Below are 18,295 nucleotides of genomic sequence, written 5' to 3' on the forward strand. Positions count from 1 at the left end.
TCGGACCCCATTAATTGGAAGAGCTTTAGACCAACGTCCTCATGGGTATCCTCCCTTCAGCGTGAGGCAGCAGTGCCGTTTCTCAGAAGTGCGTCCATTGCAGATAATTGATCAGTTTATGTACCATGCAGCGTTGTGATTCTGTTTTTGAGGTAAGAAGAACGAGTGCGTACTATGTCGGTGTATAGCCGCTTCCTTTCTATCAGCAGCTATGAGACCACTGAACTTTGCCTGCATATAACACACACACACACACACACACACACACACACACACACACACACACAAAATCAGGTATCTCGCGTGCCCTCTCTCGGCGGCATTATAAGAAGGTATAATGGGATTTAACAATGGAAATTGGAGAAGTGTGGTGGCTAGAAACCCTAACAATCCCACAATTTGAAGGGCGAGCACTGGTAATCAAAATCTGTTTCTAGCGACCGTTGGCGTTCTCAGCAAAGGAAGTTGGTTTTGAACATACTGCAAATAAGCTGGTGGTCAAGATTATTGCGGCAGTATGCACAAGAAAAATTCTGATATTATTATTATTATTATTATTATTATTATTGACTTTTTTTCCTCAGACTTAAGTCTGGTTAAAAATGGAACGTGACGCGGACCTCGGTCAAGCGTGACTTCCTTGTAACTGTATGGTATATGTTATATTGCATTTAGGAACTTTCGGGTAATTGAACAAGTATCAATAATTACAGATTTTTGTAATTGTATATATATGTTTGGATGTAGCTGTATTGCATTGATGTACTGGTGAATATTGTGAGGTATGACTCCTGTAGTTGATAGTATAATTGGGATAATGTCGACTTTATCCTGATGCCACATGTCCTTGACTTCCTCAGCCAGTTGGATGTATTTTTCAATTTTTTCCCCTGTTTTCTTCTGTATATTTGTTGTGTTGGGTATGGATATTTCAATTAGTTGTGTTAATTTCTTCTTTTTATTGGTGAGTATGATGTCAGGTTTGTTATGTGGTGTTGTTTTATCTGTTATAATCGTTCTGTTCCAGTATAATTTGTATTCATCATTCTCCAGTACATTTTGTGGTGTGTACTTGTATGTGGGAACATGTTGTTTTATTAGTTTATGTTTTATGGCAAGTTGTTGATGTATTATTTTTGCTACATTGTCATGTCTTCTGGGGTATTCTGTATTTGCTAGTATTGTACATCCGCTTGTGATGTGATCTACTGTTTCTATTTGTTGTTTGCAAAGTCTGCATTTATCTGTTGTGGTGTTGGGATCTTTAATAATATGCTTGCTGTAATATCTGGTGTTTATTGTTTGATCCTGTATTGCGATCATGAATCCTTCCGTCTCACTGTATATATTGCCTTTCCTTAGCCATGTGTTGGATGCGTCTTGATCGATGTGTGGCTGTGTCAGATGATACGGGTGCTTGCCGTGTAGTGTTTTCTTTTTCCAATTTACTTTCTTTGTATCTGTTGATATTATGTGATCTAAAGGGTTGTAGAAGTGGTTATGAAATTGCAATGGTGTAGCTGATGTATTTATATGAGTGATTGCTTTGTGTATTTTGCTAGTTTCTGCTCGTTCTAGAAAGAATTTTCTTAAATTGTCTACCTGTCCATAATGTAGGTTTTTTATATCTATAAATCCCCTTCCACCTTCCTTTCTGCTTAATGTGAATCTTTCTGTTGCTGAATGTATGTGATGTATTCTATATTTGTGGCATTGTGATCGTGTAAGTGTATTGAGTGCTTCTAGGTCTGTGTCACTCCATTTCACTACTCCAAATGAGTAGGTCAATACTGGTATAGCATAAGTATTTATAGCTTTTGTCTTGTTTCTTGCTGTCAATTCTGTTTTCAGTATTTTTGTTAGTCTTTGTCTATATTTTTCTTTTAGTTCTTCTTTAATATTTGTATTATCTATTCCTATTTTTTGTCTGTATCCTAGGTATTTATAGGCATCTGTTTTTTCCATCGCTTCTATGCAGTCGCTGTGGTTATCCAATATGTAATCTTCTTGTTTAGTGTGTTTGCCCTTGACTATGCTATTTTTCTTACATTTGTCTGTTCCAAAAGCCATATTTATATCATTGCTGAATACTTCTGTTATCTTTAGTAATTGGTTGAGTTGTTGATTTGTTGCTGCCAGTAGTTTTAGATCATCCATGTATAGCAAATGTGTGATTTTGTGTGGATATGTTCCAGTAATATTGTATCCATAATTTGTATTATTTAGCATGTTGGATAGTGGGTTCAGAGCAAGACAGAACCAGAAAGGACTTAATGAGTCTCCTTGGTATATTCCACGCTTAATCTGTATTGGCTGTGATGTGATGCTATCTGAATTTGTTTGGATATTAAGTGTGGTTTTCCAGTTTTTCATTACTGTGTTTAGAAAGTGTATCAATTTAGGATCTACTTTGTATATTTCCAAAATCTGTAGTAACCATGAGTGGGGTACACTATCAAAGGCTTTTTGGTAATCAATGTATGCGTAGTGTAGGGACCTTTGTTTAGTTTTAGCTTGATATGTCACCTCTGTATCAATTATCAGTTGCTCTTTACATCCTCGTGCTCCTTTGCAGCAGCCTTTTTGTTCTTCATTTATAATTTTGTTCTGTGTTGTATGTGTCATTAATTTCTGTGTGATGACTGAAGTTAATATTTTGTATATTGTTGGTAGGCATGTTATGGGGCGATATTTAGCTGGGTTTGCTGTGTCTGCTTGATCTTTAGGTTTCAGATAGGTTATTCCATGTGCAAGTGTATCAGGGAATGTGTATGGGTCTGCAATGTAACTGTTAAATAACTTAGTTAGATGTGAATGTGTTGAGGTGAACTTCTTTAGCCAGTAATTTGCTATTTTATCATTTCCAGGGGCTTTCCAATTGTGTGTAGAATTAATTGCTCGGGTGACTTCATGTTGCAAAATTATCACTTCAGGCATTTGTGGTATCATCTTGTATGTGTCTGTTTCTGCTTGTATCCACTGTGCATGCCTGTTATGTTGTACCGGGTTTGACCATATGCTGCTCCAGAAGTGTTCCATGTCTGTTATGTTTGGTGGATTGTCTATTTTAATGTGTGTGTTATCCATTGTTTGGTAAAATCCCTTTTGGTTTGTGTTGAATGTTTGGTTTTGTTTCCTTCTATTTTCACTTTTTTTGTATCTTCTAAGTCGTTTGGCCAATGCTTGCAATTTCTGCTTTTTTTCATCTAATTGCTCTATTGCTTCTTGTTGTGAGATTTTACCTAACCTTTTTCGTTTTTTGTCTGATATTTCATTTCTTATAAATTGTGTTAGCTGTCCGATGTCTTTTCTCAGTTTTTCTATTCTGATCTGTAACCTGTGTTGCCATGCTGGTTTTGTGCGTTTCTTCTGTGTGTTGGTTTGTTCTGATCTCTGCCTGGTGTGTATATTTAGTGTAGTGAGTGCTCCTATATAAACCAGTAGTTGTAACTCTTCCATAGTTGTGTTTTCATTTATTTTGTTGTGTATGATTGTGTTGATAGTTTTTATTGTTGTTTCGACTTGGGGGTTATTTGGCGGTCTATGCAAGAATGGTCTAATGTCTGTATTTGTGTCTTTGTATTCTATATATGTCAGCTGAATCGATTATTATTATTATTATTATTATTATTATTATTATTATTATTATTATTATTATTATTATTATTATTATTATTATTATTATTTTAGATCAGCTGGAATACCCTGTCCGTCATTACTGTCTATTCATAAATGAAAGTGCAACATATACATGACAAATGAGTGATGAGCAATCTGTCACAACATTTGAGTGTACGAGAGCTATAGAATTTTTCTTGGGAAGAGGTTGATGGGCCTACGCCATGACATGCTAACACCGCAGGGCCAGCGAGACGAGTTCCTTCTTACGAAAATTCATGGAATTCTTTCGTCAGAATGATTCTTTTACTTCAGGTTAGCTATGTGAAAAGCCCACATGAAGTGTGCCGGAGGACGATGGGAAAGACCATCATGACGCAGCCACAACGAAACGCGGCTCATTCACGGTTGCGGAAAAATCGCTTTCTCCAAGAAGTCTGCAGGATACTTGTCACTCCTTAGCGATGGCTTTGGGTGGCACGATACGTGCTTCCTAGCGCGTTTCTCCGAGACTCCTTGCCCAACCGACCTATGGTTTCAGGTGTCACGGAATATCTTTCCTCTCACATTTGCTCTTCTGCTCGTGACTAAGGCGCAGCACACGGGCGGAGAGGTGGAGGACGAGGTGGTGTTTGCTGTAGGATGAAGATAAAAATGAATATTGGCAGCTGGTAAGACAGAAAGATCGTGGTTAAGTGCGGAATACGAAACACTGTATTGACGGTTGTATCTTAATGTATTTCTCACATCAATAATAGTTGTGTTCAAAGAAATTTTCGCAACGGAGAATGAAAACCAATAATTTTGTTAGTTTGCGCCATGTTACAGGACACTGCGACCCACTTTAAGTACATCATCATTTTAAAATGTCATTACAAGAGGGCTGATTTTCATCAAGAGCGACAGCAGCGATCGATTATTGACGTCGGAAGTAAACCAACTCTGCACACACGTCCAATAGCTTTCTTTAGTATCTCACGAGCTGTCTATTTTCAATACGTTTTAATATTCGAAACTCTTTTTCAGATTTCTCTTACCTTTTCTCCTCCGCGGTTTGACGTTCTGCCACTATTACTGACGAGAATTATCTCAGCTTTGAGGACAATATTGAAAACTATCTGCCTTTATCACACGGAGAAGACAAATTTTCGCTTTGGAATGGGCCACATCTGAAACCTTGTTTCTCTAAACCGCTGCCATAGTTTAAGCGGAAGCGATGCTGAGGGACCATACAGCAGGGCGACCTGAGCTGAGAACGGCATCGCATCGCTGCGTCATGTCCTTGATTATAGTCATTCTGGCTGAGGGGTGAGACGATAAAGAACGAACGGAGCAGCAACGAAAAGTCTGAAATCGTTTGTCCACGCACCAGCGACCAGCGCGTACAGACAATTGCAACTTCCTGACACGACGCGTCGGAAGCAATAGCGACTAACTCAATACGACGTAACTCTGCAGAACGGCCTTTTCCTCTCGTCGAGAAATTTCTGCAGTCATTGGGTACGTGTTCTCTTTAACATCGCGAAGCTCCCTCGTCCCATTATACCTTTACAACGTGAAGCGCCTCTGTAGTGGCTACCAAAGTTAAGTCTCTCGCTCTCTGTTCTATGCTAGAATGTAATTTGGGTCGTAGAACTGGTGAATAGAGAGCGGGAGGAACTGAGATAAGTATTTAACGTCTTACTAACTTCGAGGTAAGTAGAGAAGGAGTACAAGTTAGGATTTGAAAAAACTGGTCGTGCCTTTTTGCCTAAATCGCTTTAGGGAAATAACTGAAATGACTTAATGAGGATTTGAACCGCCGTCAACCAAATACAAGTCCTGTGTCGTAACCACTGCATCAGCGCACTGACTGTCGATTTGGACCGGTCGTTTCTGCTTTGACGGGTTAGGACTGAAATTTTGATTTTTAAATGCGTAAATCTTAGTTCGACCTACTTGTGTTTACAGTTCCAGATATAAGATGCTCTTTTGTGTTCCACAGCACAGAGGTTTGAAAAAGTTACAGTTAGGCCCACGCTTATGCACTTCTACAGGGTGATTTTTTCCACCGCTTACAAACACTAGGGATTGATCGATGAGAGAATACGGAACAAAAAAGGTCTAATGAACTTGTCCGAAAATACATTGTTTCCGCGCTAGAGACCATTTATTCGATCATAATTTGTTACAGAGGCTGCGGTCGAATAAATGTTGCATCGCTCAGCCACAGTTACGATATGCTTTGTTTCCTACTAGAGGGTGGGTACTGTTCCTCAGAAGTCATGCCCTAGTGCCCTCTCCTGCTGTAGTAATTGGTAATGTCGTGTCCGATTCGCTTCTCTTGCTGACTGTATGTGATACAGCATTGTTCACAATGGTTCTGTATTGGAATCGAGAGCTTACTGACTGTGTTCAGTTACGGAAAGTCAAATGACAACGGGCGGTGGGCAGCAAGGTTCTATCAGGAAGCCTCCCGGTACCCTCGCCGACAACAACCACAGCATTCATTCAGTGTTTACATCAGTGATTATCTAAGACAGGGTCGTTCCAGGAAGCAGGAAATCATGGAGGACGTATCCGAAACGTTTGGACACCAGACTTGGAGGAAAATGTGATTACCATTGTGGAAGGCGATGATCATGTCAGTACAAGGCAGTTGGCCTGTGGTAAGCCAGATGACCGTGTGGAACATTCTCCATGGCAACTGTTTATACCGTTATCAGTTACAGCGTGTGCAGGGCTTACTATCGACAGACTTTCTACATTGGGAGCAGTTCTGTCCCTGGTTTTTTAACCAGGCAACCACGATTCTGGGATATGCGTCATCTATCCTATTCGCAGAATGGTGTCTTCAACATTCATAACGGTCGTCTGTGGGATAGTACGCAGAGCCCCCATAGTATTGTGACAGCTGATCATCAGTATTGGTGCAGCCGGAATGTGTGGGGTCGGGATAATGGGCGACCGTATTTTGGGACCAACCGCGTAAGAGGCCGGATCTACCGGCGTTTCTTGCAGGCGACTTGCCTCCCCTGCTGGAAGAAGTGCCACTGATGATTCGAAGGGTTATGTGGTTGCTACATAACGGTTCTCCAGCCCACTTCGCAGTTAACGTCCGGACGCATCTCAATCGTGTCTTCGCTGGTCGATGGACCGGACGAGGGTCTGGTTATTGGCCATGTCAAAACTATCACGTATGCAAAGCCCATTTCAAATGTGGAGACACTGTAATAGCATATTCATTCTGCCTCTGACACTGTTCGGATGCAGCCTGGCCGATGTGAATGTGCGAGACAGGAAAAGCTACGCAGACGTACGCGTTGATGCACATGGAAACCATTTTCAACGCATAGTTTAACTATGGCTACCTGTACAGCTCGTATTAGACCTCAGTCTCCGCATGATTGAATAAATGGTCTCTATCATGGAAACCATGTGTTTCCAGACGTAAGTACATTAGAGCTGTCGTGCTCTGCATCCTCTCATCGATCATTCCCTAGTGTTTGTACATGGTGGAAAAAATTACTGTGTGTAAGTGGCAGTCCCGTTGGGACACGAGGTATTCAGCTCCTGCTCCGTATAACGCGGTCGGCCGCTGGCCAATACACAACTGCACCCACTCTTGCACTTCCTGGTCCGACTGGAATTGACGTCCACGCCAGTCTTAGTTCAGGTCGCCGAAGATGTAAAAATCGAACGGCGAAAGATCTGGGCCGTAGGAGGATGGTGCAGTGTTTCCCAACCAAATCGCTGAAGTGCCGCCTTTGTTCGATTCGCTCTGTGGTAGTGGGCGTTATCGAGCAGCAGAACGATTCCGTACGACAGCCTTTCTAGGCGTTTGACTCAATGGCGCGTCGCAGTTTCTGTAAAGTGTATTCACAGCGCTGCACAATGATGGCGGTTTAACTCTCGACGACCATAGGGACCCTACAGCCTAAGGAGGTCGTCATGACGTTAGCAGAATTTACGTGAACAGCTATGGATTTCTTTGGAGGGGAATATGTGGGATGTTTGCACTGTTGGGACGGAACCATCCTGTTTGCTTGATAACGCCTCCCCTCACATTGCCAATAGGACGAAGGCTTCAGCGATTTGGTTAGCGAACACTGCAGCATCCTCCGTACAGCACGAATCTTTCGCTGTGTGATTCTCACATCTTTGGCGACCTGAAGAAAGACATGGCTAGACGTCCGTTTCCATCAGACGAGGAAATGCAAGAGTAGGTGCGTTTCTCGATCAGTCAGCATTTGAGGCGGGGTACACCGACGACGGTTACCGAAGGTACAAGCAGATGAAACAGGCTCCCAGATATGTGAATGGTTCTAAGACTTCTCAAGTAACAAAACCCACTATGTTGTCCTCCACGGCGGGTGTTCGTCAAAGACGAGGGCATCGTCAGGAGTTCATCAGGGAAGTGTGACAGGACAGCTGTTCTTTCTGTATACACAAATGATCTGGCGCACACGGTTAACAGCGATCTGCTGCTGTTTGCTGATGATGCTATGGCGTACGGGAAGCTGTCGTTTTTGAGTGGCTGTAGGGGGGGATACAAGATGACTTAAACAAAATTTCTAGTTGGTTTAGTGAGTGGTAGGCAGTTCTAAATGTAGAAAATCTAATTTAATGCAGACGAGTAAGAAAAAAACAAATGCATGCTGTTCGAATGTAGCCTTAGTAGTTTGCTGCCCAATACTGTCACGTCGATCACATATATGGTGCAAACGTTGCAAAACAATCTGAAAAGGAATGAGCATTTAAGAATTGTAATAAGGGAGGCTAATGGTCGACTTAGGTGTATAGGGGGATTTTTAGGGAAGTATGGATCATCCGTAAAGGGGACCGCATACGAGAGACTAGTGGGCCGATTCTGAAGTATTTTTCGAGTGTTTGGGATCTGTATCAGGTCGGATAGATGAAAACTTTGAATCAATTCACAGGTGGGCTGCTAGATTTGATCATTTTAATTAATTAGAAAATCAAATTGTCGTCAAAAGCGTCCAAGAACCCCCTTTGCCCCACCAGTCATAGTACCCTCCGCCACGCACCCCAAGGTGACTTGCGGAGAACGTCTGTAGATGTCTGTGGTCGACCGCTTTTACGAAACAGGAATTGATTCTCTCGTGTCCCAATGGCACGATTGTCTCAGCACTAGTGGTAATTACTTTTAAATAAAATCATTCCATGGTCCCGTGTGTTTGGTTTTCATTTGACTGGCCCTCATAGTAGTTGAAGAATGACCCAAGAAACGAAAAAAGATTTAGCGTTTAACACCCCGTTGTCCAAGAGGTCTGAAAGTACCCACTCTGAATGGGTACGGCCAGAGGAGGTCGTGCACTTTTCGAAACAACCTTTCCACGCATTCGCCTGAATCAGTTTAGGGAAACTAAAATTTGGTATGTGGGACTGAACCCTCATCTGACAAAACGCGAGTCGAGCATCTTACCACTATGCCATCTCACCCGTAACCCACACGAAGTACGTCGGTTTTAGCGGGCCTCAAAAGCAACAACACACCTATTTCTGCACGACTGGAAACAAATTATACTGATGAAAGTTCTCGCGGTGTGTCAGTGAGGTGCAATTTTTTCATGTTTCTTGCCGCGTCAATTCGCTGCATGTTCATGACGTATTGTGAAACATTCTGTTCTTGAGAACATGGAAGGAGCTCTTACGCCTTCTGAAACGTCGCAGACACTGCAAGAAAACAGAGGAAGTTTCATGACAAGATGGAATCAGTCCTCCCACGTCGTTCAATTTCCGCTGTTCCGACGACGTGTAAGTCAATATCTGTTTTCGGACCACTGCTCACCTGTACAAAACAACAGCAACAAAACCAACTCTGAGTATATCGTATAATGTTTTTCGTTTGTTAGTGTTTGTACACGCGGTCTCTTAAACTGAAGTAGAGATAATATAATGATATAACGTTCACAAGATATCACACGCAACAGTCTCACATAACAGATCAGGTTAGGTCCTTGTGATAACAGAACGTTACCAATCCACAGTTTACGAAAGAAATCTTCCTGATTTAAGATTTACATACTATGGTGGAAATCTGAGTCGGATAATATGTCACCAAGGCGACAAGAAGGCTTCGTAGGCTTTCCGACAGTGGTGTTTCGCGGACCAATATCTTACCGAGAGAGCTACCCAGATACGACTCACAGCTTTACTTTCGGGAGTATTACTCACCCGCCTTCCACGCATCAGAAAACTTCACCTGTACACCTTGCGAGACTAACACACTTTTTTTCAGCGAAAGTCACATTTTAATCGAGCGTTTAGTTTCGAAAAATGGCACACTTCTCTGCGTGGTAGAAGATCCATTACGAAACGAAATTTGACAAACTTACCAAAAGAACGGATTCGACGCTTAACAACAGCATCCTGCCAATATTCTGTTAATGTAATCACAAATTGGAAAAGGACGTATGTTAACAGCTTAAACATAGTTATACCTAAATACATTTTAACTGTCTTACCAAGTTTCATTTCCAAACGTACGTAAAATGTTTCCAGAATGAGATTTTCACTCTGCAGCGGAGTGTGCGCTGTTATGAAATTTTCCTGGCAGATTAAAGCTGTGTGCCGGACCGAGACTCAAACTCGGGACCTTTGCCTTTCGCAGAAAAGCGGTAGAGCACTTGCCCGCGAAAGGCGAAGGTCCCGAGTTCGAGTCTCGGTCCGGCACACAGTTTTAATCTGCAAGGGAAGAGTCGTACGTAAAATGTTTTTTCTTTATTGACAGCAGCATAATATGTCATGTCTTAACAGTAGAACTGCAGAACTACTGTCAAACCATAATTAACGTATTATTTTCAATATATTTACGTCATTTACCACCCAATCAAAACAATGACAGTTGTAAGGCAAGTCAATGACGACGTAATATAGACATCACAGCACTCTAGACGTACTTGGCAATGGCGATAAATGCCAAACAGTCTGTCCTTAAGGAACTATTCTGGTGCATCTTTTTGGTATTAAGTAAGTAAAATGGCGTGTATTTCCCGTCAAACAAAACTGAAAGAAACAGATCCGCAGCTGCGTTGACTTGTAGTCTGGACAACATCTCTCCACCACACCTGTGATTTCAGACTCTAAGTTACCGTTTTATGTCACTGCAGTTGATGAACTTTATGTCTGAAAGCCACTTTGCGACTGCGTGTGAGAGTGGCAGTGTGAAACCACTGAACCGTTGCTCCAAAGATCTTACGAACCCAGTACGTCCTGTTACTATGAAGAATTTATAGACACAAGGAACCATGGCACAGGACAAGTGATACGAAAGACAACTATCACGGTTACCATTTCATCTACGACAGATTGTTAACAATTTTTTATCTTTGGGTGACAAATTGCATCTGCCGATTTCCATTCTTATCAAGTCACCAGTTGCCACTTTAAGTAGGATAGGCGACGCCTTTCTGCAGACGCAGTCCTCGAATAGCTGACTGGTGTCTGGCGCAAGCGCGCGTTCAGTAACGACTTGCGACCGCCGGCTACTTGTTTGCTAGTCGCATGTCGCTTCCGTAGCCGGGCGTCCCCTATCGTGCTTCTAATGTTATCTGATGACTGAAGACATACTGCATCTCAGCGGACGTTCCTGGCCCTCACGCAGAGGGCTACGCCTTTTATGTTAACCCACGTTCGCTTGTTGCCTGATTTGTTATGGCCATCCGCCCCGCGCACACGTATAGACACCACTAACGCTACCGCGACCACCACCACCACCACATGCCTTCATTTACAGGTGTAAACGTTGAGAAATGCGCTCTTAATGGAACTGATCCCGTTACTCTTACAGACGACACAATTTTCGTTGGTATTAAAGAAACCTTACCTCTTTGAGATCGTATAATCGGTCCAAAACATTGTTTCTTAGCACAGGCTGGCGATAAACTGGACTGTGCAAGTGGCAACACTAGTCCATTTAGCAAGCAGATCTGCACTGAACGGCATTTTCAGAAGCGAGGGAGAACAAGGGCTCCTCAGAGAAACCGCGACTGGAGGAGGGAGATAAGGCGTAGCGAGGGGTACCGGGGGTCGGCGATACGGCGCTGCGCCATTGGTCGCTGCAGGCTGGCACACTGCCGGGCGATGACTTCAGCAGTAAGATTTCTATCACAGACAGCTAAAATAGAAAGACTCACAGGAATTTGGTTGCAATAGTTACAAGTCTGTTGTCTGAAACTGATAAACAATATTTCACTCAAAATAATCTCCAATTCTGTTTATACGTTTCTCCCACCTCTCCTCTCTGCCACGCCAAAAAAAAAAAAAAAAAAAAAAAAAAAAACAGCAGTTGTTCTGAAGCGAACCAGTCAGCGAGCCAGTTTCCTAGATGTTCAGCGAGAGCGTGTCGCAGTGACGCAAACAGATGATAATCGGAAGGAGCCTGGTCTGGAAATAAGCCGCATGCCATAGTATTTCCCAAATGAATGCTTCGATCGTTTCCCTGACCCGTTTTGCTATGTGTGATGGGGCGTTATCATAGAGCAATATGTGTTGCCTTTTTCCATATTCCGGTGTTTTGTCACGTAATGCTCGACTTAAAAATCTGTCATTTGCTGTTGGTAGGGATCAGCGTTCAAAAAATGGTTCAAATGGATCTGAGCAGTATGGGACTTAACATCTTAGGTCATCACTCCCCTAGAACTTAGAACTACTTAAACCTAACTAACCTATGGACATCTCACACATCCATGCCCGAGGCAGGATTCGAACCTGCGACCGTAGTGGTCGTGCGGTTCCAGACTGAAGCGCCTAGAACCGCTCGGCAAACAGCGGCCGGCGGTATCAGTGTTAACGGTTTCAGCAGGTTTTAGTAGCTCATAGTAGATGACACCCTTCTGATCCCGCAAAACAAAGCGATTTGGTCTTTCAGTGAATGTAGATGGTTTGCCTGGATTCACCCATGATTTGCGACGCTTTGGAGTCTCAAAATTTATCCATTTTTCATCACCTGTCACTATTCGATGGAGAAACGACTTTCTTTTGTATCTGGCGAGCAGCATTTCACAAGTTGTCTTTTGATTTGTTTGCTGTCTTTCATTTAGTTCATGCGGAACCCATTTTCCCATTTTCTGTACCTTTCCCATAGCTTTTAAGCCAAGGCAAACGGCTTTCTTCGTCACATTCAGTTGTTCCTCGAGTTCCTGTTGAGTTTGGGTACCATGTTCTTCCATTTCCCGCACTCGTCGTTTCTCACGTCAAAAAATCACCACTTTTAAATTTTTTGAACCACTCGGAACACTGTGCTTTTCCAAGAGCATGTTCGCCGAAAGCTTCGACAAGCATTCGATGCGATTCTGCAGCAGTTTTCTTCAAAACCAATGTTGTCCGCATATCGTAGTTCGTAGGCACAAAACATGTTTACGCGTTTGAAACATAGCTATGTATGGAACTTTGGTCATTGTGTGTTGACATTCGTCGTCAGCCTTTACAGGAAGTAGATGGTGCTGCAGACTCGGTCTCACTGGCCGTACATTGACGGCTAGCACCATCTGTAGGGAAATTCCGGTTGCATACTTTGAAATCTGGTAGTTTATAAATGATCTAGGAGAAAACGTCGGGAATTCCATAAGGTTGTTCGCAGATTTTGCGGTTGTCTATAAGAAGGTAGCAATGCTGGAAGACTGTGTGGATTCTGCATAATGATCTGCAGAGGACTGATGAATAAAGCACCAACGGGCAGTTGACTATGAACGTTAATGAATGTAACATAATGCGCATATATAGAAATGAAATTCACTGCTGTTGATCTGAACTATTGATTATAAATTTCTGGCAAGTGTTTTACCGTGGTATATCTATTAGTAACCATCCGGAGCACGTAAAATATTTAATAGCAAACGCAGATGCCAAACAGATTCATAGAAAGAAAGATACGGAAATATATCTGCTTCACGAAAGAAGTGGCTTAATAAAATAACTGTTCGAGCGATTCTTGATTATTGCTCAGTATTCTGGGACCTTACTAGGTAGGAATAACTTAACAGAGAACACACGACGAAGAACAGCGCGTTTCATCACGGGAGAGTTTAGTCGTCGCGAGTGTGTTACAGAGACAAGTGACAGACACTACAGAAGAGACGTTGCGCATTACGGAGAATTTCACTGGTGAAAGAGAGGGTACGTTCCTGGAACAGTCTTACAGCGAATTACTTCCTCCCACATAGTCTCGCGAAATGATCACAACCAGAAACTTTGAGGAATTACATTTAATACAAGGGTTTACAGACATTCTTCTCACGCGCTATTCGCGAATGGAACGGGGAAAGGCGGCCTGGGAGGAGGAGGAGGAGGAGGAGGAGGAGGAGGAGGAGGAGGAGGAGGAAGAGGGGGGGGGGGGGGAAGGGGCAGCGACCACATAAAGCGATTTTTAACACGGTGGGTGCTTTATTCGCATCACCATAGGGCTTTACAGGACTTTATGGTACTTTAAATGAAATGCGCTTCTATTCGTCCGGCCCAACCATCTAGTTATAGGAGGTTCTTTGGGTTTACCAGATAGGAGAATAATTCCCCATTAGAATTTTTACGCACACAAACTATGAGGTCTAAATACACTAACTGAAAACAAGGAAGTCACTTGTTCGAAACAGCTATGCAGTTTCGATGTTTTGAATCTGTCGTTTGACACCTAACGTCTGATGTACGCAGTTGAAAAATATCGTCAGGTAAGACTCGCAGAGACCTATATTATTTATTATAAATTTTAAAGATCGTGATCGTAATGAAATTACATTATCTTTCGATCAAGACCTTTAAAATGCATGAGAGTTCCACGCGACTCAGAGCTCTTCAAATCCTGCACAGACTTTACGTATTATTATACATTAAATGTCTGATACAGGTCGCAATGTAATTTGTTCATAATGAAGGACGTGTATAAGCAAATAACATAGTCCAAGATTAAACCTTATCACAAGGAATACATTGGAATCGGAATTGGGTATATCGCTTCAAATAGAGAATTCTGTACGGCGATAACTTTAGTAATGAAACACTTTGTAGCTGTTACCCCAGATGATGCATCAATTTTCTACAGTGCAACCATACAAAGATTACATCGGGTAATAATTTGAGACAATTGGAAGGCACGGTCGATGAGAAATCGAGTTACTGCATGTTAAACACGGTACGTTATGTGGTTTATACAATTTTGTTGATAGTTTCACGATAAAGCTAGAAATGGCAGCTAAGTCTCTAATTTAAGGTTCTCGTAATGGCGACTTCGTCAGGATGTGCGCGTGTTAACAAAAACGCGGCTGCTGATACTAGTAATGTGTGCGGCGTTCGTGCCAGGAAAATGCTGTTCACCGCCGATCTGCTCAAATCAACGTGAGGAGCGTAGCTTCGACTGAAAGAGCTTCAAAAGTTCTTGCTGATCAGGTAAATGTGAATAATTCTTTAACCAAGTAAACAATGCCAAGTTGTGCTCGTTACATTTGTTGAACTGAATTTACGTGTCAGTGCGATAGCAGTGACGTTAAGGAACATCCATAATATCAGGTTACTTTCTGAGGTTGTTATACTTCACCATTCCAGAACTTGGTACTGTAAATCTTAGTAGCATAAGATGACAGTTCGGACTTTATGAATCTATAATTCTGAGTGGTTTCACAGGAATGTTTCGTTGATTCGTCCAGAAAGAAAACCGTGATAACTCATTAAGTGCTCTCACTTTGTAAGTATGGAGTGTCAAGTACCCATTGACGTAGATCTAAGATGGAGTGTCAAGTACCCATTGACGTAGATCTAAGAATGAAATTTTTGATTGAATTTACTGTTTTAACGATGTGTTTTTACTCTAGAAATGTTTTGAACCAATGACTTATTCAATTAACAAAATCATAACGGATAGACTTGAAATATATGATTTATAGGAGTTCATTGAACTCTACTGTGCAGTTTCTTTTAAGATCGAACTTTTTCCTTAGAACTGTTTACAGCCACCGTCTTCAATTACTTTTTTCGGATTATACAGAATGACCCAGGAGGAACTATCATTATTCAGGGATGTGGGAAGTACGACCATTCGAAGTAGCGTGCTCTGAATCGCGTACCTTGCGAGCTATGAGCACACTTTTTCTTCTTCGATAGTGTGAACGCTTATCCTCTACTGAAGAAGTACTCACATCTCTTAAGGTACGCATTTTAGAACACAAGTTTACTTGAGTTGCTTGCTTCGAATGAACGTACCTGTAGCATCCCTAAATACCAACAATTCCTTCTGGGTCACGCTGGGCATTGAAACCGTTTTACACGTGATGGCGGTGGTGGTTCAAATGGCTCTGAGCACTATGAGACTTAACTTCTGTGGTCATGAGTCCCCTAGAACTTAGAACTACTTAAACCTAACTAACCTAAGGACATCACACACATCCATGCCCGAGGCAGGATTCGAACCTGCGACCGTAGCAGTCGCGCGGTTCCGGACTGAGCGCCTTAACCGCGAGACCACCGCGGCCGGCGGCGGTGGTGGTGGTGTCCCATACTCCGAGGAGCGTAGGGGACGATGCGAAAGACCCGCACCGCCGTACTAGGCAAGGTCCTAGCGGAGGTCGTTTGCCATTGCCTTCCTCCGACCGTAATGAGGATGAATGATGATAAAATAGCACACAGTTATCTCGAGGCAGGATAAATGCGTGCCCCCATCGGGAATCGAACCCGGAACCCCGTGTGCGGGAAGCGAGAGCGCTACCGCAAGACCACGAGCACCATTTGCAATGTTTATTATTGACTCTAAGACGTTGACTTTTAACTTAGTCGATTTCTCTTTTATGTGTGTTGAGTCATCGGTGGCGAGTGCTACGTGCGCCAAACCTAGTTCAGGGGGCGGGGGGGGGGGGGGGGGAGACGATGACCATCATCTTACTGTGCAACGCCGCATGACACCCCACTACCGATTTGGAGAAATGTTAGAAAATGATCAGGGCGGTAGCGCTTTGTTTAAACTCTGCAGCTTTGCATCGCGACTGCTGTATCCGACGATTGTGGTTATTAGATCGCAGATCTCCGTAGAAAGAACCCCACACTATGAAACTGTAACCTGTGCTTCAGTTGGCGGTCTCCAACCTAAGATAAAAGCAACGCACCGAGCACTTCTTATATAATCATTTATCTCCCAGGCAGTAGCGAAGACAGCACTTCATCTAAAAGGCGATTTGATTATTTTATACAGTTACATAACGCCTTCGGATTAAAGGATACGCTATTCCAAGCAAAAAATACGCTGTCGCTTGAAGTTCTAATGCTGACATTTCTGAAACCGTATCGCGCTCTTGCCGGCGTTCGTTCGCTGTCCCGAAGGGTATATTCGTTTAGGGTTACTAAAGGAACGCAATTAAAATTAATGTCACGAGAAGCTAATGAAAAGCTGAACAGGTGCAGTGGGCGATCACGTTCATTGGCTCGACTACCTGGCGCGTGCCTCCTTTGCCGCACCTATCAGCAAAATCTCAATCAAAGGAGCCCTTAATTTAGAAGTTTCCCGTTTAATTGGCAACCTAATCCCCTAAGGGACTTTCGCAAGACCTAGAAAAATAAATTTAGCCCGCTTAGCGCTGCCAATCACACCAGGCAGTTTTCTTTAAATGAGAAAGGAGAAAGGCGGTGTTAACAGGACGTCATTACGCAACACTCTGAACCCACAGTCGTCTGTGCTAACCAGTTCCCTTTCGCACGAGCTCTAAGCAGTAGTACTCCAGTTCACCAAAGACGTGTCCTGTCAACGTAACAGCAGCTCCTATCGGCAGAATAGCAAGAACAGCTGTTTATTACACCTCAACTTGACTAAAGCGAACTTGCTATGCTTTGCCATTTTACTCATTCACTGCTCCTACAGACTGTGCAGCCTGAAATTTTTTGCGTTTCCTTCAACAAATGAGAACTTTACGTACATATGGATTCACAATTTGTGACAGTATAACGGCGTGAGGAAGTAATGTAGTTTTGGAATGAATACGAAGAAAGAGGCAAGTTGGCTGAGGGGTTAATTTTGAGCGCTGCATACTGTCTTAAGTTTGCGACGTTTTACCTTGCGAGGTGATAAGCTTAGATGTTTTTTATCTATGTTGGATCTTGTGTAACTTTACTGCCGTTGTTGAAAAACGCAGCATTTTAATACCGTTATCACTTTCGAGTCGCCATATCCAGCTTCGATTGCTTAACTTTTTTAGTTGCAGGAATGTAGTCGTCCAGGGAATGCCGTCCACACCTACACTGCATAAGAATATTAATGAATTGAATCTGCGACACCCACTCACATGTATCAACACGAAAACACTGTCTCAAACATTGAAGGTAACTCACAGATGCAACATGTAACAAACGATGGAAAGAAAATACAGCCATTAGAACTAGAAATTTGCGTTTTCACTCTCACTACTTCTCACATTCTAAATACGCAAATGGAACTAGCTAACAATCAGAGAGATTTTTCGCTAGTATCTTCGCACAGATTAAAGCAAACAAGGACTACAACAGTTTTAACACTGAACAGGAAGAGTGTTACTGCAATAGAGGAATACTTGCACTAAAGATCTTAACGACTACCAAAGAACAAAATGAACAGACCTAAACGAACACACTGGCAACAGGTTCTCAGAACAGGTGAATAACAAGTAGCTTTAATTTTTGCTATGACATGCTACAGTTGTACTTACATAAATACGTACTGCAAGTA

General features: G+C 42.5%; 1 protein-coding gene across 11 annotated transcripts in view; it reads right to left on the minus strand.

Moving 5' to 3' along the window:
• LOC126162000 (nuclear receptor coactivator 7) overlaps positions 1 to 18,295 on the minus strand; it is a 790,565-nt gene that overhangs the window by 539,840 nt on the left and 232,430 nt on the right. Inside the window, exon 1 of one of the 11 annotated variants that reach the window (XM_049918218.1) lies at positions 11,447 to 11,493. The exons of the other annotated variants lie outside the window; for them this stretch is intronic. Coding sequence (XP_049774175.1) covers positions 11,447 to 11,478 — 32 coding nt within the window. The 5' untranslated portion in view covers positions 11,479 to 11,493. Of the gene's footprint in view, positions 1 to 11,446; positions 11,494 to 18,295 lie in introns of those variants that run through there. 11 annotated transcript variants of the gene reach the window in all.

Source organism: Schistocerca cancellata, chromosome 2 (assembly GCF_023864275.1).
Source record: "Schistocerca cancellata isolate TAMUIC-IGC-003103 chromosome 2, iqSchCanc2.1, whole genome shotgun sequence".
Classification (NCBI taxonomy): domain Eukaryota; kingdom Metazoa; phylum Arthropoda; class Insecta; order Orthoptera; family Acrididae; genus Schistocerca; species Schistocerca cancellata.